A 23,397-nucleotide genomic window follows, 5' to 3' on the forward strand; every position below is an offset into this window, starting at 1 on the left:
AAAGAACACCACACAGTTGTTTGTTGATAGACCCGTTATGACTGTGTTCAGTTTGGAACAGTCAGCTATCCCAATGAGGGTTGCTTTGCTGTTTGAATCCATACTTCCCCCATTGTTTGGCCACCGAGCCCATTACAGTGGCGAGACGCTCAGACAATACGAGTTCGGTGGAAAAAAAGGTTCTGTACAGGCATCCCTGACTTGAAGGTTGTTCGTAGTTGCAGTCTTGGAGCCATCTGCTTCACCAAGTATTTTTCATTGTCCTACATGAGTTTCTATGCATGCTGTTGCTGAAATGGTGTTGACTTATTAATATTCAAGCATCTTTCGTTTGAGGTGGATTATCTAACTGGACAGTGAAGGACCAGCAACAGACGCGATTTTAACTTCGATGAAGGTAAACGCCTGTCCCGGTGAGTACAGCGTAGAATTTGCGCAGCTATTTGTTGTAGCCAGCTGGGGAAAGCTGGCTGTTTGTGATGAAATCAGATAGGTTCCATATAAAATTCTAACGCATGACAGTATTGTGTAGCTTCAAATAAAAGCTGTTTATGACGTGTTACGAGCGAGCCGATTCATCCGCAAAAGACTTGAACGCAGCTTAACGATGCTACGATAGTCTATCCAATCGCAATACATTGTGATGCGGGTCTCAGAGCACGCAGATTTAGTATGATCTCATTGGGTAGTTTGCGAACTACCGTGGTATGTCGTGATATATAATACTACATGTTGATAAAGATCATACGGAACCTCCGCTCGGAATAGCTGTACTAGCGCAAGCACGGAACCGCCGTACAGCTGTTGGGTCGCATGAATTTTGTTTTGACGGCTATATGATAGCATAGGCTAAAATTTTCACGTTCTGTCCTACTGTTTAGTATTCAACTGAGGTAATTTGTGTCCGTAGGTTTTATATTCTGATTTTGAAGAATCAGCTTGTTTCATTTAACACCGTCTGAATGACTATTCTGATAGCTACCAGTGAACCGGATGAGAACGAGAAATTTCATCAAAAACGAAGAATATTCAAATATAAGAAAATACGGATCAAAAAACATTCTCATATAAAAAGTCTACATAGATGTCCCCCGCGTAATTTCAGGTGAAATCCACAGGTAAAAACCAGCTTCTCATAGTGGGATTAGGAAAGCATGGAGTTCAGTATTTCCTTTGTGGCGATCTGTTGGATTCGTGGCCAATCCACATCTAAATGCGACCGCCAAAAACGACGGCATCGTGACCAGGTTGAGCTGGGATATTGTGGAGTCGAGATTCCATGAAACAAGTTGGCGAGGGTGCGTCCGGAAAGACAAACATCTAGACTAGATCCGTGCATTCGAATGAACTCTCGAACACTTGTTTGAACTGAGGTAATCTGAAGAAGGGAAAGTGAATTCGGAGTGCTTTCTGGAGGCAGTAGTCGGACACAGTCAACTAATACCTCACAAGCGTATCGTCGATACAGGTCAAGTCGCAGAGTGTCTTGAAAGACCGTGGAAGAGGTGGCGTTTCAACATGCATTAGAGTCCCCTCTCCAGCGGCCAACTGAAAACGGCCGCTTGAGGGATGCACGTTGTGAATGGTGTCACAACCCTGTTTGGGCTACTACAATTAAGTGGATGACACTGATTTTATGGGAGGAATATATTAACTGGTGTCCTGAAAGCAACTCTGCAACAGCTTCTACTTCAGAACAGTGGAAATCCATCCAGTAAATGGGATTATGTAAGGTGAAGGGAACAGATTAAAATCCGTCATTGTTTTTCTAGAGAACCACAACCACTAACCCATTGCTACGCACCACTACGCTCCTCAATAGCGCACTGATGATGTCACCTCGATTGGTGATAAAACGATTGCAATCAAATTGCCCAGTTCAGCGAACAAGCCAACGATAATCCGTCATTGTGTTGAGTCGCGGTGAGTCACAGAGACATAGCCAACAGAACCCGGAAACAAACCTATGTAGATAGGTTTCCTCTTCACGACAAAACTATTTTTTCACCATTGTTTCCCCAGTGGTGTTGGTTAAATTTATTTCACGTAATTACATAGGTGAGATTAGTCGCACGCTTCATCTTGCCCGTGATTCATCAGGTAGATATAGCAGAATCGCCTGCTTGGTGTTTGAGTCCAGACTTCAAGCCTCTGAACTCAACTCTACAAGCTGTCAACCATACGTGTACGCGTGGCGTGAGCAGCCGAACGTAACAGTTGAGTTGCTTGGCGAATTCCAATCATGCGCCAATCCAGATAAAAAAGGTCTCTTTTGCTGAAATAGCAGGCTAATATATCAGCATTTGCATAGCGCGCGAAGTACTTTTGGTGAAATTCTACTTTCTTGATTACCTTCATCCGTCCAGAGCATTCGGATTTTAACCCAGGGAAGCTGCCCGATGAGTTCGCGAGTTTTATTTGACACTCACACCACGTCTGGTTAACTAGTTACTATGCTAGGAGTGTGGTACACTACTTAGATAACCTCACCGATCCATCTGGCGGCTGGAACTAAGCTGCACACAACAACGACGCTCAGGGATTGAACCAACGTTACCTGGAAGCCACAACTGCAATGCTTTGAAGCATCCTTGGCACCACTTCCTTTTGAGCACTGAACAGGTGGTTTGGGTTAACTGGAGAGCGTCACCTGAATCATCACAAACGATGCTATTTTTGTCCATTCAGGATGAGTGGCAGATCTATTGCGATGCAACGTGCCCGGTCAAAAGCATCGGTGAGCATGTAACCAATCTACCTGTGCCAGACTTTGAGAAGGCCAGAGGCTTACCGTGAAATCCACTTTGTAAAAAATCGTTCAGCTGTAACAACCTTTCGGTGTCTACCTGCCATACCACCCGAGGGAAGCGCGAGGGCTTGGATATTGCCCAAGCCTAGACCGGGGAAGTCGAGATACAGAGGGTTCGAACCACTGAACTTCTGGTCAGTAAATTCGCGCTCCAACTACTGATCCTTCTCGCCCGCTTTGTAAAGCGAAGCTGAAAACCGCGTGTAACTAAACTAAAAATACCCATAATAGGAAAGAATGCCTCAAATTCGGTTTAAGGGTCAAATGTATTCGGTAGATACTACGATGTCGTCGGCGTCCGAAAAACACGAGGACTAAGAATACCCCTTAGCTGACCACAGTGCACACATCACACAGATAAGTATGCGTAACACTATATCATGTGGAATTCTGAATGGGGGAAACTGGTATCTGGATGAAACCGGGTGTGTGATATGGACGGTTTAGGTGGTTATCAGCTCACCATGAGAAAAGAAGATATTCAAAAGTGCCGAAGCCTCTTTGGATTAAGATGCCGTACCTATGGGAGGCAGTTGTCGGTTGATCATAGTCGCAATCACTTCCTACACTTGGACACAGAAATAACCTTTTTCGCAGTATGAGGAACAATACTTGTACACGAAGACACCTCGATCCTTATTTTCTAATTGAGGCGATAGGTTTCGCCCTCTCATCACGTCTCATTGTCAGACAGTGTGGAATGTGTTTTATCCTAAAATTTGTTTATTATTGCACTAGCTTAGATAGTATCCTTGAGGCGACATACTGCTTTAGATGTTCGGACATTATCAAACAGAAAAATGACAAAAAAACAGTGGGCAAGTGTATTGCAAAATTGAATGTCTTAAATTGAACGAACGCACGACAAGCCAACAGAAATCAACCGCATTTTGGCCAGTGTACACAAAAGTATGAATAACTCGAAAAGCACTCGCGTCCCAATAAAAGACTATAAGCATGGTTAAGTGGGCGTAAGGTGGCATGTGGCATCGGACGAGTGGATCCTACATCACTAGCTGGTGTTTAGTATAACAGTTAAATTCAGCAAGGGCTTAAAGTAATGTGTTTGGTTGGGTGACAACAGGGTCTTAGGAACCACTGATTTGGATTGGAGCCGGAAGAGCCCGCCTGCTGCTAACTCATCCAGAGTGTCAGGACTTCCAAGTCAGTCAGCGCCGCGGACGCCCGAATTTCGCTGGACAGATTTCGACCTCGTTGTAGGTGGTCGCGCGATCTGTAGTTCTGACAGCCGGGTCAATCTATCCTCACAAGCAAGATAATTACTGGGTCGTCGTTCGAGGAGTCGAGCATACCAATCACATCACTCAAGACTGAACACGTTCGCCTGTTCAGAAATGAAAATTCAGATGCGTCCCTTGCCCCGCATGTCAGGTGCGCGGAGTTCAAACCACAGTACTGCTGATGAGCTCCAATAAGAGCGAAACTAAAGTTCAGTGCTTCCCCCTTTTGGTATGGACTAACCAGAACAATTACACCAAGACTGGAGGACGACTGTTCGAACGAGAGTGATGTAAATGTGAATACTACAAATCCCGCAAACACCTACAGCAAAATGAGTGACTTGATTAAAAAACTGGACCGGTACCAAATACAAGAGGTACATCACAAAACTGAACGGAACACTGTTGATTTGAGAACTGCGTGTGCAGGAAAGAAAGTGGTCTTGTGTTGCTGAGTGTCACGATTGTATATTATTGGATAACAGCTACTTGCTAGTATCAAGTATCTCCGCCAAATAAATGCTAGATACAAACCTGACACAAGTGCTGTGCACTGGGACTTCCCTAGCGTGGCTTTGAAAAGTGCAAACAAATTCGGTCGGGTTGGGGGAGTTTGTCGTTATACTGTTAGGCAGGATTCCACACGGATCTTGCTAAAACGCGCGTCTTCAGGCGCTACTACGGCCGATAAGCCTAGCCCGCACGAGACTGGCCAACAATTCGGGACGCTTGCCGGTCCGGCATTAAGACGAGATCTGATTAGTCGAAAATCTGGACCCAACAGCCAATCATATGCCGGTTGCCAATGGCGCGTCCAGAACGCGTCAGAATTTCCAGAAGGTTATAACCACCTACGCTATATATACGAAGCGCTGTACAGTTGTTCTTGACTTCGTTTTGGTTATTAATAGACCTTGTGCATCTTTGGTAGTTGTTTTGACGTGAACACTAGCTTGGGAGGCTCAGACCGAGAACTAAGCTGAGGAAAATACCGTTACTACAAATACGGAAATACCAAGAGCTTAACACTTCAGACTACTGTACGTGGTCACAGGGCCGTAGTAGAAAAAGAGTCGTAACAAGGAGGCACACAGGGTTCAACACCGAACTTACTTGCGCGTTTGTAACAGGTGGAGGCCAATGGAAATCGTCGGAATCTTCCACCTCATCATTTTGCTCACCAGGTTTTGCGGTTTCATTGAAGTGCGCCAATATCAGTTTGTGCACAGTGTCAGAACGCGCCATTCGTCGTTCGAAAGCCTCTTTGAACCGATCGGTGCCATCATCAAGTGCTGTTTCAGGGTAAACTTTATCAACTTCTGTCTCTGCTACACAAGCCAGCGCATGAGCTAGGCGGTCGATGCTTGACAGACCAGCTGTCTCAACTGTTCGCAGACGATGCTGTAGGTACTGCAGGCACCGATCCAATCGCTCTGGACTAACCGGAATGTGAGGCCCATGAACCCAAAACCAGCAACTCCATTGAGAGAATTTCACATTGATCCCAGTCCTATACGGCTGAGAGTTCCCTGACGATGAGCTGTGAGTATCCCACTCAAGGCCACGCAACTCTTGCCGGACAGTAGACGGGCGCCAACCCCATCTGTTACAAGCGTCAACGAGATTGATTGTGACTTGACGTGAAAGGAAGACCGAATCCTTTCCTTTGCGTTCAACTTCCAGACCTAAACCGGCAGCGACAGCTAAGCATCGTTGAGACGCATAGGCCAATTCGTCTGGACCACCGTAACAATCAACTGTGGCAATCTAAAGAAAAAAATAAAAACGAGAATAATAAAAACATCCTATATAGGTGAACACAGAACGATGTTAAGATGCAAACAATAATGATGCCAACAGTGAAAATTAATAATGATAATAATAACGATTGACCACCGTTTTAGGCATAGACAGATCTGGATAGATTGAAACCGATAGCGGTTCGAGGAAAATATACAATCAACCCGTTAAACAGTCGAGATGAGTCTCAAGATCACGGTAGATTAGTATAATTATTGGACGTGTATTCTCACCACTTTTGTCCGAACGGCCTCCTTGTGTGACGCAGCCATTCGGGCTCGATTTTTGTTCATCGAAGGTGCAGACCGTCATCATATGGTATACGTGGCAAGCATGTTACTGTTACCCAAGAAGCTTATACTGGAAGTGATCGAATGGAAATGCAACTTTTTCGACATGGGGAAAGAAAGGTCATGCAGTCTTGAACTCGCGACGAGTTGCGACACACTAGGATAAACCTATGGCCTTTGCACTTCGCGAAATCAGCGAAGAAATCCAGATGATCAGATGGACAGAGCTGTGTTTTCAACTCAAAGTAAAGATCACGAATTCAAGTTAGCTTCTCACCCCAGTGAGCCAGTATTAGGTGTTTTACATGTGAACTACTGAACTTGATCACTTCCGTTACCACGGTTTTGTCACTGCACACTACACATTCATCGGAATGCAATAAAGCCAACTTAGAGCAATCTGCTTACTGGTAGCGACAAGCAGATGAGCTCTGTATCGCACCCCACACTGATGGCCCTTCAAAAGTATACATAAATACATTTCACGATAGAAAACATGCAAACTCACGACCGAACCCAGGTTACTACACCTATAACGCTTATCTCTCCTGAGGCGACCGTTTTTGGCCGTCTTGTCGCTGCCGTTTCAGAACTGATTGTCCCTTATTGAGTCCCTGCGAACGCGTGTATGAAAGTTTGACCATGGTTCACAAGAGCTTCAGACAGTCCAGATGCGAAACCACTGACGGACGGTTCATAGCAAGAACCAAACTCCGACTTCTCGATTGTTCCTGTCTGGGTTTGGGTAGCCCAGCAGAATCTCAGTTCTGATGCTCCCTTCGGGTAACATGGTAACCATGCACCAAGGATTATGTAATAATATATAACATGATATAATATGCAATGCAATATATAGAAAAATGCAATGTAGCATATAATTAATATAAAATTTACATACTTATAATAATATAACTAACACAATACAATACAGTACGTAGTATAGCATAGTGTATAATATAATGTAGCATAATATGATGCAACTTAACTATAATGTAATATATTGTAATATGTGAAATACAATATAATTATAACAGAGTATAGCGCAGTATGTATAATTCGTAATACAAGATGTATCAAATTCACAACAGCGGTCATCGCAGTTCAGAGGACTAACATCAATCAAATTCCAGAGTTGCCTTAAGGCGAAAAGACTGCACATATGACTTGAACGCAGCCAATGAACTTATCACAAAACAACGCAGCCATCACACAACAATCCCAGAAATTCTTCACGACAGCCTGGCCATCCATCTAAGCCAACTATTAAAGCGTTCTATCCTTTTTATTCTACACTGGCGAGACGAGCTCAGTTACCCGCTTGCAAAAAGTGTATCCACAAAGATGTACTAGCTGAGGTTCCCTTCACAGAAAACAAAGCTTATTTTTTCCTGGGTTGCTTATAGTCTGCTGTCGCATCAAACAAACGATAAAGAAGGTATTTATGGACATAAAACGAATTCGAACACCCACCGCATACGCTGATTGAAGAATCGATATGAGTGGACCATCCGGATCGAGTTCCATGAAAGCTAACAACGTTGCCAGACTTTCCGGTTTGATATCCAAGGCCTCACCGACGGCCACGGGATCTATCGCATTGACGTGGCCGGAACATTGTCCCGGTGGACGACAGGTGCACTTAATCCCATCAAAACACATTCTCAAAAATTTCTTGAGCATAACCAGATCGATGTGGTTAGTAAAAATGTGCCGTCGTAGTTCGTTGGCCTCACGTGGGTCCGTCCCAATAGCAGGAGGGAGGAATGCATGACAATAGGACTCTTGTTGTGCACGACCGACCCGGCCGATTTCCTAGATTATGGAAATTTGGGAAAACGGATCACGGTATATGCAGTGACAGTCACATAGGACACAACCAAACAAGATGCATAATCCACAGGTATGTGGGTCACTGTCAAGCGGTGCCGTGAAAACCATAGTCCAGTTAGCGATAACAAGCTAAACAGAGTGCCTCTTCAGATTCTCGCTTCANACTTCCGTCCATGCCCCAAGGCAGGTAAGCAAAAAGCCTCCCGGGGCCCTGTTCACAGTACAACACCGCTGATATCCAAAGTATGCTGCGTGATAATCACAATGCTCATTCAGTTGTGACACCCTTTAGCGCATAGCTGCCATGTCACCCAAAGGAAGCACGAGGGCTGAGAGTGCCAGGTTGCCCAAACCTAGACCAGAGCAGCCGAGATGCCGGGTTTGGGTTCGAAGCACAGGTCTACAGGTCAGTAAGTTCGTGCCCTACCACTGAGCGCTTGAGAAAGATCAGTGGTGCAGTCATAATATTTGACATAAAGGAACTATTTGATCTATACACTGCCGACCTAATGGAAAACCAGGTTCATATTCATATCAGGGAAACAGAGCTCGCCAGCAATCCAGAGGCATCTATCACGCTCGTACCATGGCAGTCGCTGAAATAGAACAGACATTCACATTTAGGGACTCGATATGAGGGATGCAGCGACATAATGCCAACACCCGACTACTAGATTGTCCTAATTATGGAACCATCTTTCATGTGCGTTCCCCTAGGTACCGTACGTTACACATATGAGGATGATGCAAACTGCCCACATCTCAAGCACCGGTTTCGACTTGTCAGAGGCGTCGTTCCCGATTTCCGTTGTTTGTCGAACAGTTTCCACCAAATTTACAAGTGGAACTGTATAACAAAGAAAAATTGGTGCCCTGAATCTTGAGACATTCTGTGCTGTACATTCGGTCGAGGAAGGCCAGTAGGGCCCCACGACAGCCACATTTCGGTTTGCAATCGAGTCTGTTGAAGGTACGATCCCTCAGGCAACAGAAGAAGGGTATCAGAGGAACTGGCACTTTTGAAGGTCCGAGTAGTGTGATATTGTGCTAAGTTGTAGGATGTGCTTTGACTGTAATTGTATTAGTTTATTACTCACCTACCGATGGCTATTTAGCGGTTCATAGGCGTATCACTATTAGTGACCCTAGAATAAGTGATATCCGAACTCAAGTACTCGAATGGTGATAATAAGCTACAGCGGAGTTTGAGAAGCACAATGGGAACCTGAAAAAAATGGATAATGCGGAGACCTACTGTAACAAAACTTCCATTCAGTTAAAGGCCACATGCTCAAAATAACGGTATTGAAAATGATGGATTTCGTTGCGTGGGTGAGAACAATTGTATAGAAAGTTGCAACAGAGAGTAGACACTAGGATGGATTTCGGACTGATGTTGAAGTGTCTTATGACATTTGTAATGCACTACTCATAAGGTTGCTGAAAATTCGTCGACAGCCCACAACCGGTTTCGCCCTTCTCAGGGCTCATCAGGTAGGCTCAGTGTCCAAGTTTCCGTCAACCTTATGTTTCACTTGAGACCAAACTGCACGAAATTAGCAAAATACACTCATTCACAAACTCATTTGATTTTTGAGAGACTCACCTGGAACCCAGTTAAGTCTCTCGATACATTACAAATATACATGTATCGCGATATCTCGAATATCGCAGCGACTGAAACATGAGGCGGCCTGGTGCAGCACATTCAGTTACTCAAAAAACATCATGAACGAGAGATTCAGCTGAGTTCCAAGTGAGTCTCCCGTCAAAACCAAATGGATATGCAGACGAGTGTATTTGTCGAAACTATGTTATCTACTTTTAACAGGGCTGAGTAGGCTCTAAGTTAACAAACCTGACCGTTAAATGTGGTTCAAAAATATAGGCAAAAAGCAGCGTGTCCATAGAAACTCCCGTTGACTACACATCACTGAAAACTAGTCACAGCGTGCTGTGGCATCAGGCAAGGAAGAGATCCAAGAATTTCCAGTCGAAAAAAACCTACAGGAAAGATTAACGCGTACTACTTATTGACGACGTCTGAAGTTTGGCAGATTGCCCTCCAGTTTATACTATTCTCCAGGCAAGGCTGATGGTTTACGCTCAGAAGTTGACGGGTTAAAGCTACCGCATGAATAAGGAAGTCTCACTCAAGAGATGATTCTTCTTTCCTACGTACCATTGTGATCCGAAAAACATGACAAGGTAAGGACGAAATAAACACAATGGTGCTTGAATAAACCCCTATAGAAGGTTGGTGCGCTGGAGGACTCGTCTTGGACCAACACAGGGAAACCATAACGGCAAACACAGCCTTACTTGTATGTAGTTCTCGAAAGACTTGGTAAGCGAATAGTGGATCACGGCTTGTAGGTCGGGTTTATTCAGTCCCATGCCAAAAGCAGACGTTGCTACAAGCACACGGATATGCCCATTCATGAAGCGTTTCTGCACACGACTCCGTTCGGCGGCAGTTTGGCCAGCGTGGTAGGCTGCAGTTGTCCATTCAAGACGGCGGCGGCCAACCTGACGAATCGATAAAAAGTACAAAGCGGTGTCCTCAAGTTGTACAAGAACACATGCAAAATGTCGTCATAATAACATGGCGAACAAAATGCGAGACCGGCGAACGGCACAAGGTGATATATCCGTACATTAGTGAGGTTAGATTGTATTTCTTTGATCGTGAATTTCTCAGAGGTTTTATCGAAGAATCAGTGTCGGTGGACTGGTAATTTCAACTGAATTCTATCAGTGCACTAAGTGAATTGGTTCAACTACAGCATTACAGCTACCCTAAAAGCGGAAAGATTCAACAAGGCTACCGAAACCTCATCAGGAGGACGGAGTAAGTCAAAGCACAGGCCTTGTAGTCACAATCTATCATCTAAGTCTCCCAGGACATCCGGAGACCACCAGTCCTGCTTCGTGACAGAGAAGCAATGTAGAGCTGAGACCATCCCGCATGAGGGCCCACCCATAACTCGGAAAGTGCGAAGTAAGAGCTCCCACGTTCTAAACCGTGGTAAAATTAAATCTCCAGTGTATCGCCAGGAATGTGGTAATGTAAATTTTACGTTCAAGTCGGCACAATAAATTTACTAATCAGTGAGAGCGGGATCACAGTGAGGCAAAGAAGTCGATCGCTGGACTATGCACGGCTATTGTTTATTAATCTAGGCACCATCTGGCACTGTTCAACCTTAATTCACTTCTTGCTCGAGAGTCATGCGACAAAACAGTTCGAGATAAACTGATTTGTGGTCGGGAGTCGTGCAAACTCACGCCGAGCCCAAGGTTTAGGTTGAACTGGCGGTTGAAAAAGATAAGTAGCAAAGCACGGAGTGATTCTGTGCCTAGGATGCAACTGCTTAGGACGTATTAAGGTTAATCATGAAACATCGTTCCCTCTGCACCCTAGATGGGAGAAAGGAACATCGCCCGAAGGCAATGTCACATGCTTAATTTATTCCGCGGAAGAAACCGAATGCAGCGTTCCACCTGGAAAAAACAGGGCATCGGGGGTTTTCCACTGTAGAACCCTGGTATACAAAACACCTTCCGAAGGAGCCGGATTAGTTTCAACCATGTGTAGTTCATATTACATTAGAAAATTCCCAAACTATCCGTTTCTTTCCACTGGGTGAAGCATTACCTATACGTATTCGGAGAACTGCATCGAACGTAGACTATATGCATGTACTGCAGAGACAGCACTAGCTGTTTTATTACCGCCTATTAGTAGCGAGGCAGCAAAGCAAATATGAAGAACGGCTGTAAAATAGACGCTCACTTGATCGACCACTCCTTGTAATGTAGTTCGAATAAATGAAGCAAGTCGTTCTGTAAGGTCCCTGGTAGCGCAATATATGAGAATACCACCCTTTAGTTTATTGAAAGGCGGCCGAGTTAGCAGAGTGATGAGACCTGAATCACGCTCCATATCCGTCGATGCGGTGATACACAAGTGAGACGGGATAGGCGAGAAGATGGGCTGCACATAGCCTGGTAAAGACAGACTTGCATCATCGATTGTTTCTCCAGTCAACCGGTTGGGTGACTCAATACCAAGATTACTGCAAACGTTATTTATAGTCTCAGGCGTGCACGTTGCAGAGAGGCCTATGAGAAAAAGAAGAAGTGAAACAATGTACATTAAGATGCCGGCGGAGGTGAAGGAAAAGTGACTTTATGTGGAGCGGAAGTCAGCAATTATAAACCAGATGACGACCGAATGGGACGTACTGTTGCTTGAGAATCGTTCAGCTGTAGTACCCTTTCGGTGCCTAACTGCCATGCCGACGGAAGCACGGGGGCTAGGATACTGCCAGGTTGCCCAAGCCCAAACAGAGGAATTCGAGAGGCAGAGGCCGGGTTCGAACCACGGACCTTCCGGTCAGTGGATTCGCGCTCTAACCACTTGAACCATCTCGTCCCGTACTGTTGCTTGGCTTCGTTGCAGCTACAAATGCTTTAGCTGCCTTAGCGCTTAGCCAAGGAAAGAGTCTAACTTAGTTTCCGATGGGCACACATGACACACTAGGAATCTTGCAGCACTCAGCACTCGAGCTTCTATGTGGAAAAGCCAATGTCACCAACTCAGACTGTGAATGATTTGGTGGGTGTGTTGTTAATTCAATAGCAAGTCCACGGTGTCGACCGTGTGCAATTATGCACTCCCAAGGTCCAAATTTACCACTAAGAACGTTTAGACGAGAAAGCTACCGCCCAGAAAAACTATAAACCAGTTACTACTAATTGTGGCGAGATCGATCAGCGGTTACAGTGCGTATTTACTAACCATAAGGTCCGTGGTTCGAACTCGGCCTCTGTCTAGGCTTCAGCAACTTGGCAGTATCCCATCCCTTGTGCTTCCTTCAGGTGGCATGGCAGCTGGGCACCGAAAGGATGTTACAGTTGAACGATAACTGCCAATGGGTGATCACTCTTACTACAAATTTTCTCTAATCCTGAAAGAACAATAAACACTTTGTGCCGGGATTGAACAGTCCCCCTCTTGTTCTAGCGAAATTACTGTGGTGAGTTTGTAATTTGCATGCTATGGAAGCACTAGGGGGACAGTGATTCTCCGAAGGCAGGTGTTCACGACAACTTAATAAAGCTCATGAGCCAAAGCCCAGTAAGCAAGGTTGTACCTCACCAATACTTACATATAAATCAATCAAACTGACAGACACCGTATACCATAAGTTCACGCGGAAGAGAGAAACTGAATTCGTTTTTTGCCCTCATTAGACCTCATAAACACTGGACACCCTTGGGTTGACACTCGGAACATGTGAAATGCAGGCTAAGCGTGTTACCAAGGCAGGTTGCAAGCACCTGAATTATCGGGTGAACTTTTTCAAGCATGATCGATGTGATTGGTTTACTCGATTACTCGAAAGACGAGTAACTCTCCTACTTGTGCCGATCGGCTAAACTGTCAGCCATGGTTTCCAGTCCAAATGGCACCACAGACATAGCGATTCAGGCACGTCCAATGTGCTCTGTTTGAGTACTGGTAACATACTTGCCTCGCATGTCAGATGTTAGAGTTCAAATTCCGGCTCAAGCAAGAACGAAAATCAAGTCCAGTTGGAGCGCTGTTTGGTGTGGACTCACTAGAGTAATTGCGCCAGGGCAAGGGGAGAACTAGTCAAGCGACAGCACAATATCTCGTAATCACCTACGAATATATCCACATTGATTATAGGTGAATGCAACTAATCATGTTACGCGATGATGAACCAGAAGCTACTAAAGCGTGTTTTTCGTTTGGATCACAACTCCATGGGACCAGAGTAAGCAGGGTTTTGATACCAGGTATGTAGATCAGAGAACCGGATTAAATATATTGAGGGGATTTTTCAGTCGCATAATTGTGACAGAAATAGGTTAGATGAGGAACGACCGTCAGACCCAAAAACGGTGACTTAGGTCTGGCAAAAGTATCCAATAGTTTATATAAGTCCAGAAGCATGCGGCCACAAGAAAATTGTGGTCTTACACAAGAGAATGGAGTATTGAAAAACTGATAGGAAACACTGGGATACAAACACCGAACGGTTTCCTAATCAATCCTATATAAAAATTTAAAAAAAATCGATCAGCTCTGTGCCTAGTAGCCATGCCACCCGAATCAAGCATGAGGCCAAGTTGCCCAAGCCTGGACAGGAATAGGGACTGGGTTCGGACCATGAACCTTTCGGTCAGCAATTTCGCTCCCTAACCAGTGAAGCAACCCATAGTAAGAGAAACGAATGCTCACCGAGGAAGCAGGTTACAGAGAGACAGCTTCGGAGCAGTCTGCACAGACGTAGATAGGAAGGTCTGAAATGATGAGACCAATCGGCCAAACAGTGGGCTTCATCAATGCAGACAAAACTAATTGGAGGAAGCCTGCCAGGCTGCAATAACCAATCCGATTCCACCAGCGCTTCCGGAGACACCAACAGGAAGGCATATTTTCCGCTGCCAAGAAAAACAAAGATTAGATGTAGGAACGCTGAACAGTTCAGTTGAGTTAAAGTGGCCATTTGTTTCACTAAGGAGAAGGCAAGTTTACTTAAGGCTATAATGCCTCCTTGGAGCGAAATCGCTTAAGAAATGGACTCACGAGAAAGAGAACCTACGGGTACTTCCGACATCCCTAGTAGACTTATCACTAACACCTCCTTGGCTGTGTCTGTCAGCCCATTTTGTTGATTTATTTGTGAACCTTCTGATGGTATACAGTCCTGCGCCTATCAATCGCTGGCAATATCTCTCCAAAGAAGCACTGAAACAGTAGTGATGAACGAAAGTTTCTTTCCATGGATCGTTGAAAGATGTGAAGCAACTATCCATCCTGGGTTACTGACATCCTCAGTAGCAATGCACTCTACACCAAAGTCTATTTTAGGGCTCACTTTTGAAGACTGCCATCGGATTACCGACTGATGTTTTGGTTGAGGTGATTTAAGAGGCTTGAGGATCAGGCAGTGCTGAAGGCTTTCCGAAGTTGAAAACTCAAATGGAACGTAAAGTCGGTATAGCAGTGTGTTCTCCTATCTGTTCCCCACTTCAGAAGGCGAGGACCGCTGTGGAGCGAGGAGCGGCAGACTGCACCGAAAAACATACCGACAAATGTAACCTAAGTAGAATATAAAGGCCCACGCTGATGGAGGCCAGGTTTGCCAACGGTATGCTTCCGTATCGCAAAACTGATTAGATAACTATCCTATCCAGCTACAGACCGTTTTTTTAGTAATATTTTCCAGTGTTTTTTACTGCTGCAAATAAACAAATTTGCAACTAAACAGACACCCTCATGCGGGATCTCGCTCCATAAACGGGATTACGTTTGTTTGACCATTCACAAGTCTGAACAATCCCTTATGTATCCAGAGCTGCTTAGCAGATGGTCCATTCAACATGGGATAAATGTGCAACAGTGAATTGAATGCAATTCAATGGAAAAAAATTAACTTCAATTCAATTCCCTTGTAAAGAATGGATTCGATTACCATGGTAAAATTCCTCACTCGGTTTGCCAGTTCGATTCACTTCATCTCTATTGCTGAGTTATCAGTGGAATAACGATCATCTTCGGGCCCCACAAGTGAATATTTATGAAACGCAAGGCAACAAAGATATGATGCTGTTACGGCCGCTTTGTGCGAAAAAAATGGAAGGATATCATTGACCTACATCCCACCATATCGGCTTCCACTGACTACTATCCAGTATTAGAGCTCGAGTCGGATCAACGGTTAGTGTGAATTTACTGACTGGAAGGTTTGCCGTTCAGACCCAAACTCGGTATCTCGATTTCTCCTGTCTAGGCTTGGACAACTTAGTAGCATCTCAGCCCTCATGCTTCCTTCGCGTGACACCGAGTACTACAGCGAAAGAGCTTTGTGCGGGTGAAAGTAGCTCACTAAAGCAGAACAGTTTTACGGTTGCAGGTATTTCATGAAATCGAAGTCTATTATGATTCCTGCTTTTCAAGGAACAGGGGAGGTTTTGACAAACACTCAATTCAATCGATACTGAGATGATGCGACTCGGTTCGAGAAAGTCATTTGCGTATGCTCCATTCACTCCGCGTTAGTTGTTGAGTAAAACCAACTGTACAACATGGAGTTGTGGTCGTATCCAGGGGGTCAGTTTCTTCCTGGACCTTTCAGACAACGATAGTATGATTCTGATAATCAAAACAATCCGCAGCAAGCACGTCTGCATAAGTTAATTTCGGTTGAACGTTTTATTCAAAGCGGATCTAAGGGCAGAGAATTGAGATCGAAGAGATCGATCACCCGTTCTCGCTCTGAAGGAGAACTACAGCAAATCACTGCAATTACTATATAATGGGTCTCCTCTAGGCTTAGAAAACCTGGTAAAATCTCTCGCACCCCCTTTGGGTCGGGTGATAGCAATCCAACGATAGCTGATATGATTTTGCCTATGTAGGTGGTATGGTAAGCCTGACTGCTCGCAAGAAGCCTAATTTCACTCGGAGTTCAACGGGTAGGCATTGTATTCATCGGTCTAATCAGGGAGGACTGCAGCATCTCCCAGACTTCTAGATGAATATTTACGAAGACTTTACCCACTCGACATGATCGCCAAAGCGTGACAAAACCAAACGGAACATATGAGTACCACGAAGCGGTTCTCGTAGTCAGCCGATCTTGCAAAATCCTCCGTGAGGATCGGTGTTAGCAATAACGCTCGGTTGCGCTACGGCAGACCAATTTTATCGCAGGAGTCACTACTATTCCTGAGTACCACGAAGCGGTTCTCGTAGTCAGCTGTAGTGTATCTTTACGAATAACATTTTTCGATCTTGCAAAATCCTCCCTGAGGATCGGTGTTGGCAATAACGCTCGGTTGCGCTAAGACAGTCAAATTTTATCGCAGGAGTCACTATTATTCCTATTTGCCTCGCCCGCAAATGCTGTTGGAGGCCACGTTGTGGAAAAAAGTTAACCAGAAGCAGACAGAATAAAACTAGAACAACCAGTAAAAGTCACCCTTACTATGACAATTAGGAGATTTTTTGAGTTGAAGTTGGGGACAGTAAGTATATTTATGTGCGCCTTATCAGCGGAATAAAATTGTTTTCAGTCTGGTGTCTTCGACAAATCACTGCCAAGGCTGAAAGGATATAAGATCCTGTCGGTAATATCAAAACAAAAAACGCAGTTTAGTGAAATTCGCTGAGGTCGCCTGTAGTGGTTTCCGATAGACCGTTAACCAAAATGCACACTATATTAGTTCGAACGGGTGTGAGGTTGATACAAACGACCCCATAACAATGGACATGTGCAACAAGGGCCACTAAATTTATTTGAAAGATGATTGACAGTGCAAAATGCCTCCTGTTAGTAGTGGATAAGTGCTTCCTTCAAAACATAAATGTCTAATGAAACTCCGGAAGGTAGATCTTCAGCACATGAAACCTCCCCTAGAAGGGGCCCCTCCTCCAGTTGGGGGGGAATGAAGTGTACCGAGACTAGTAAGATTCAAAATGAAGCCAAGTAGCAAAAAATTGCTGCCCAGAAGTTATTTCCACTGGTATGAATGGTCTTCTGTATGTCAACTTCTCCAATCAACACGGAAAACTCCTGTTAGAGCATAATCTGCTGGGGGGCTAGTACCTGGAATTTGATTATTTTCTGGTTTTGAAATTGGTGCTTTCTGTCAGAAAGCATATCTTGGGCTGCAAAGCACATTTCACGAGTATAGCGCTTCTAAATACAAGTGTTCACTGCTAGCATGTAGTCTGTAATAATCGCACACGCATTTTTCAGTCATAAACAGTGTGCTATGGACAGATATACCTTCAAAACCTAGAACACCTTTAGTTTCTTGGTTTGCACAGCTACCGGGGCTCCAGAGCAATATTCTGGTCCGATAAGCTGTGGAAAGGCACTACTGTGAGCACGTGCTACTGAATAATCACGCCAGAGCAATATTCTGGTCCGATAAGCTGCGCAAAGGTACCACTGTGAGCATGTGCTAATGAATAACCAAGTAGCACAAACTACATAATCACTCAACTAGTAGATGTTTCGAGAGTATTTACTATGGAATTTTTCTCAGCCTTCCACGGGTTGTTTACTGTTGTGTGAATGTCGGTAAACTCACAAATATCCAACGGCGTGCCCAAAAGTGTTGCGCTTACTAGCACTCGATTCAAAACCGAAACAGGTCTGCTGTACGAAAAGCGGTGCTGCAAGGCATTCCTGAAAATTTCACTTGGAAAAAAGAAACGACGGATCCACGAAGTACGCAGGAAATATGGGCGGGAAAATAGACAGACCCAAAAAACGAAGGGACCAAACATTGTTGGAGCGACAATGTGGTGATGCAGACGTTACTTTTCTCAGAAAATGTATTCCAGTTTTGACTCGTCAACACACTATCTAGAACATGATGAAGTACAACGCAGGATCTGATCAGCGGACATGCTCAAAATAGATCGTCCAAGCAAGACTTGGACAACCTATTCGTCTTCATGCTTAACTAACCCCACAATCGGCTTCCAACGTCTTCAGGCTGGTCAGGTGGGTGTAGTCCCGAAAATCGTACCAATTGAAACATGAAGCTGTTTTTATACTGCATGTCCAGCCGAATAGTAGAGACTCAGCTGCGACGCAGCCGAGACTGCTGTTAAAACCAACCTAGTTTGCGAATGAGTCCATTTCGCGGAAATCCATTCCTCACTTCCTTTTTCTACGCACAATCAGGCTTCTGTTGAATAAGACAATATGGTACGTAAACAAGGAGAGCCAATGTGACCGCGTCAGTAACTGAATCCATCGGATTTCATTGGGCTCAGATAGGGCCTTTGAAAGTAGATTGAGTGGACTCACTTGCGAGCATCCTCAAGTATCTCCTCCTTTATGGCACCAGATTGGCTTGAGTTCAGAAAAGCACCTTGCACCGACGAAAACTTCGATGTAATCTGATCTTGCATTAGTGATATTAGAGGTGAAACGACCAAGGCTACAGATCCGTTTAGTTTCTAAAACAGTAACCGTCAGTATATGCCTGATGGCGCATACCTGGTAAATCAATGCAGGCATCTGGTAGCACAGTGATTTCCCAGCAGCTGTTGGTAATACAGCTAACGTAGACTGGCCACGCAGAATGCGTAGTGCAGTCAGTTTTTGACCTGGGCGAAAACTACTATGGCCAAAATGCTGGAGGCTATCTTGAAGCATTTCATTCAAGGTTGCCAACGTATGGCCCGTCAACGACTTTTGGACCGGGACTGAGGGAGGACAGCGGATGAAGTCTTCGAATTGAATTCCATGGTACTTTTCATCAAGAGTCTTGCACTCTAGAATACGCCAGGAAGATGAGGCTAACTTGAAGGCATGCTGGTCCGGAGTGTGCGAATCGCCTAAAGGTTTGGATTCCATTACCGATAGAGGGCACTTATTAGCCCAGTGACCCTCTTGGCCACATCGGTAACAAGAAGTCCCATCTCTAGGTGCTTTTGAAGTACCATATTTGCGTTTGAATTTGGCAAGTCTGGCTTTTCGTTGCAAAGCCTTTTGGCGAAGTGTGCCCTTCTTGCTGAAGCATTTTTTCCTTAAATTCAGTTTTAAAAAGTTGTGTGTGGGCTCGGGACGTTCTCGTGGATACCGCGATCCGACACTCGGACATCTCGGTGGGAAATCATCTGACCGAGTGTGCGACGAAGGTATAGGGGAAATTGACCCAGGCAGCATTGTAGCGGCCCTCCTCGGCGACAAGGAAGGCACCTCTGGGCTTTTGCACAAAGACTCCGGCTGCATGGTCTCGCTATGAATAGGAACAGGAGCGAATGACTTTCCTGATGTTTCCACGTGGGGAATCGGATTCACCTCCACTACAACCCCAGATGTTGAAAGGACTTTGCCCATAAACGATCCTCTTCTTGGCACACAGGATCGACGGAGAGTTGCGGTGATTTTTGGCTGTTCACCGTTTGTTTTTTTGTCAGCGCTGATCGAACCCGGAAGCACGACAACAGGTTTTATAGGCGGAGGGTCAGGCGATACACTAATTCTGGGTTCCCCGATCGATTCAAAGGTGCACGGTACATTTTCCTTTTGCTCTATTTCAGTATAACTGGGCTGTGGCAAACTAAAAAGTTGTACCACACGATGCTGCTTCTGTAGAGATACCTTTGATACCAACTGATCTGTTTGCGCAGTCAACAAGTTTTGTTTCAGTTTCGTGGCATATTTTTCCTGTGAACAAATGGTCTTATTCACCGCACTCTTCTTTTGTTTGATCGGAATATCCCAAGGGTTTTCTGTGACTACATCACTCATTCTTTAACACCTAAAAATGAAAAGAACATGTCAAAACAACGGTAAAGTATCCATAAAATTATCAAGCAGAAAACCTGAACCAAGAATAAACAAATGTTGTGAGTCGTTGAAACTGAAAGCAGGTGTGAAAATTGCAGCCGTCATTGAGCTTATATTCGCCAGCGTCCCAACCAAGTCCATCCGGCGTCATACTTCTCATCATCATTGAGATCAATACTAAAGGATAACCTTGGTGCTTCACTGCCATACAACCATGACCATTTGAATAGTGCCTTATAACAGAAAGAAGAAACAGTGGGACTTGAAGGGGGAAGCAGAGTTAGTCTAAGGCAAACATACGAGGTGCCTACACCTCCAACACTCAGTTACACGATATGAATGGGAAGTGACGTTAGTCAGCTGCCTTATCGTTCAGTACCACAGCCAGTCACCGGAGGGTCATGTGGATCCCATCCTGCAAGGTGGATAGCATCAATGGCAATCTAAGTTTGCGCAACACCCTGGATTCCTCTTTCCAATGCCAGATTCTGTGCACCTCTAATTTTTCGCAGCTCCTGATTAGGCACGTAAACACAGCTCGACTCAACAGACGGTAAACCGGCATACGTAGCACATGGTACAAAAATCTTTGTTTGCAATACTTGAGTAAAGTGCCTTATGCATCACCAAAGACCCGTTTTCGGATTAGATTACTGCGAATTCGCTGACTTTAACCGACTACAGTTACAGTCTAGAGCTGTCAGAGACTTGAGGAGATCTCAGATGCTCCACCCGAAGTGATCGAGTCTCGTAGTCGTACAACAATATACGTGCACGCACCCTTTGAGATCCAGCGAGATGCCCTTTTGACGCCACCAGTGGCTGAATGGGCAAACGCCGTTTCAGCCCTTGAGATTCGCGCGCTGATATCGTCTGTCATACTATTGCTAGAACTAGCGCAACTCCCGAGATAATGACAATGTCGTCCGCAGATTTCAGGTTGACAGGGTTCTCACTTGGAGAGATTTGGAAACCGGGATTTTCGGGAACTTCAACAGTTTACCTCACCGTCATATTGATGAAGGAATTAAGAAAAAATAGGGAGCGCACACCCCCGTCGGATGTATATATCGTACTGATCAGGTGTCGCACCCTTTCGGTGCCCATCTGCCATGCCACCCGAAGGAAGCACGAGGGCTGGGATACTGTCAGGTTGCCCAAGCCTAGACAGATGAAGTTGAGAGGCAGAGGTCGGGTTCGAACCACGGAACTTCAGGTCAGTAAATTCAGACATACCGCTTGTAGTATAGCTTTTAGAGAGTTCCCCACCCTTAAGCACATAAGTGTATGGAAATCACACAGCGCACGATATTCGTACGAAAATAGGACACGCCCTGTCGCGCAATTGTGTTGAATAGCACGAACTGGTTGATGGGATCAGGGAACACCAATAGTGCTGTTGCTCCAACACCTGACAAAGTATGACGATGGGGTCCACACAGCCCATTCCTGGCCGAAATCTTGCTTGTTACCCTAGTCACATGCCTTGGTAGGACGACCCACAATAAGCGATAAAGAGTCTCCCTGTGACTGCCACACTCATTCAGAGTACTCCCTTTGAAAATGGGCATCCTTATCGACCCATCCCAGTTGGTTGGGGCGATCTCTTCCACCCTAATAAAGGCCAATAATACGACCCACAATAAGCGATAAAGAGTCTCCTTGTGACTGCCACACTCATTCAGAGTGCTCACTTTGAAAATGGGCATCCCTATCGACCCATCCCAGTTGGCTGGGGCGATCTATTCCACCCTAATAAAGGCAAATAAGTTGGACAATCACTGGCTGGGGATATCACCCACATTCGAACAGAGTGAGTGGAATTTCGTCAGGACTAGTAGATCGGTGGCGCTCGAAAGAGGCTTACTTCCGGAGCTGTCGCCGGAAAGTGGGAGTGCAGGACATGCAGCCAAACCTTGGAGGTGATCACATGCTCGCTTAGTTCGGGAACCGAATGGCTACGCATTGGAGGCGGCAGCTTTGATACACAAACGCGACTGAGTGCACGATTGGGCCATTACTGCCAGTGTCATTAACCATTGGTGAGTTCGAACTATGGGGTCCCTATCGAGGGAGGCAGCAATTGTTAAACCGACAAATTTTTCATAATTCGTTGTCAACTCCCCATCCGTTCACATACCGGTCACTTCCACTTAGCACGGAGGTGAGCGAAAAGAGCCCTGCGAGGAAGACGGTCTTCTGGCATGCGGAGTATATGTCCTACCGAGCGTAGACTATAAGGCGTTAGTGATTCATCTATTGCAACATTACAAATCCGAACTTCCCACCAGACTAGACCAATGCTTCGGAGACACCAACGATCAAGCACTGACAACATTCGTATGTCATATGCGTCGAGGCCAGGTTTATGATCCACAAAATGGTACGGGTCGCACTTCTGCAGTGTAAATTCTGTCCTTGATAGAGAAATTGATGTCAGGTCGACGCCGTAGGCATCGGAGGCTAACAAAACTATCCTGAACTTCCCGACTCGACAAATAATCCTATATCTTCACAAGTAATCTCATCTCATTCCTCGATATAAAGCTGTCTCCTTGTCATGGTGGTCGAGCTTATGTGCTACAATCATCCTACGGGCTACACTGGCTGGAACTCGAGACCAGCGGGGATCAGCCCGACGAAGAACAGCGATTCACCGTACTGCGAGGAATAGTAGTACGAGACGGTCCGGAGGTGAAACCGTACTGTCCTCTGTGATAGGGGTCTGAAGGCAGTAAGGCGTTTCCCACCGGGGACCAGAATGTCCATATTTGTGGAAGCAGCGACGCTGCCTTCCGCCGCGGAAGGACGAGGTAGAAAAGATGGGCCATCAACACCGCACATCCCGATCGGCTAAAAGTTGATCGTGACCGCCGGCGCATGTGGTGGAAATACTTAATTCCAGCGTCCTCCAACAAGGGAGGCGGCCTACAGCATAGTGAGTCAGGCTATTGAGTCACTTACTCCGGGAAGCGTCCCTCAAGAAATCCCAAAAACTGCTGCCTCGTGGATGAGATTTTTGAGTTATAGACTAGGAACAGGGTCTTCAACCAAACCCTACATAATCCCAC

At 45.3% G+C, this 23,397-nt stretch overlaps 1 protein-coding gene across 1 annotated transcript; it reads right to left on the minus strand.

Annotated features, from left to right (window-relative positions):
- Positions 1 to 1,036: 1,036 nt before the first annotated feature.
- Positions 1,037 to 22,292, minus strand: T265_00612 (hypothetical protein; the record flags this gene model as incomplete). Its single annotated transcript, XM_009164440.1, has 10 exons — positions 1,037 to 1,378; positions 5,164 to 5,817; positions 7,611 to 7,952; positions 10,293 to 10,499; positions 11,767 to 12,095; positions 14,245 to 14,447; positions 18,836 to 18,987; positions 19,028 to 20,288; positions 21,379 to 21,596; positions 22,242 to 22,292. The coding sequence occupies 10 exons, from the start codon at positions 22,290 to 22,292 to the stop codon at positions 1,145 to 1,147; spliced, it is 3,651 nt and encodes a 1,216-aa protein (XP_009162704.1).
- Positions 22,293 to 23,397: the final 1,105 nt, after the last annotated feature.

The sequence above is a fragment of the Opisthorchis viverrini genome (assembly GCF_000715545.1).
Source record: "Opisthorchis viverrini unplaced genomic scaffold opera_v5_6, whole genome shotgun sequence".
Classification (NCBI taxonomy): domain Eukaryota; kingdom Metazoa; phylum Platyhelminthes; class Trematoda; order Opisthorchiida; family Opisthorchiidae; genus Opisthorchis; species Opisthorchis viverrini.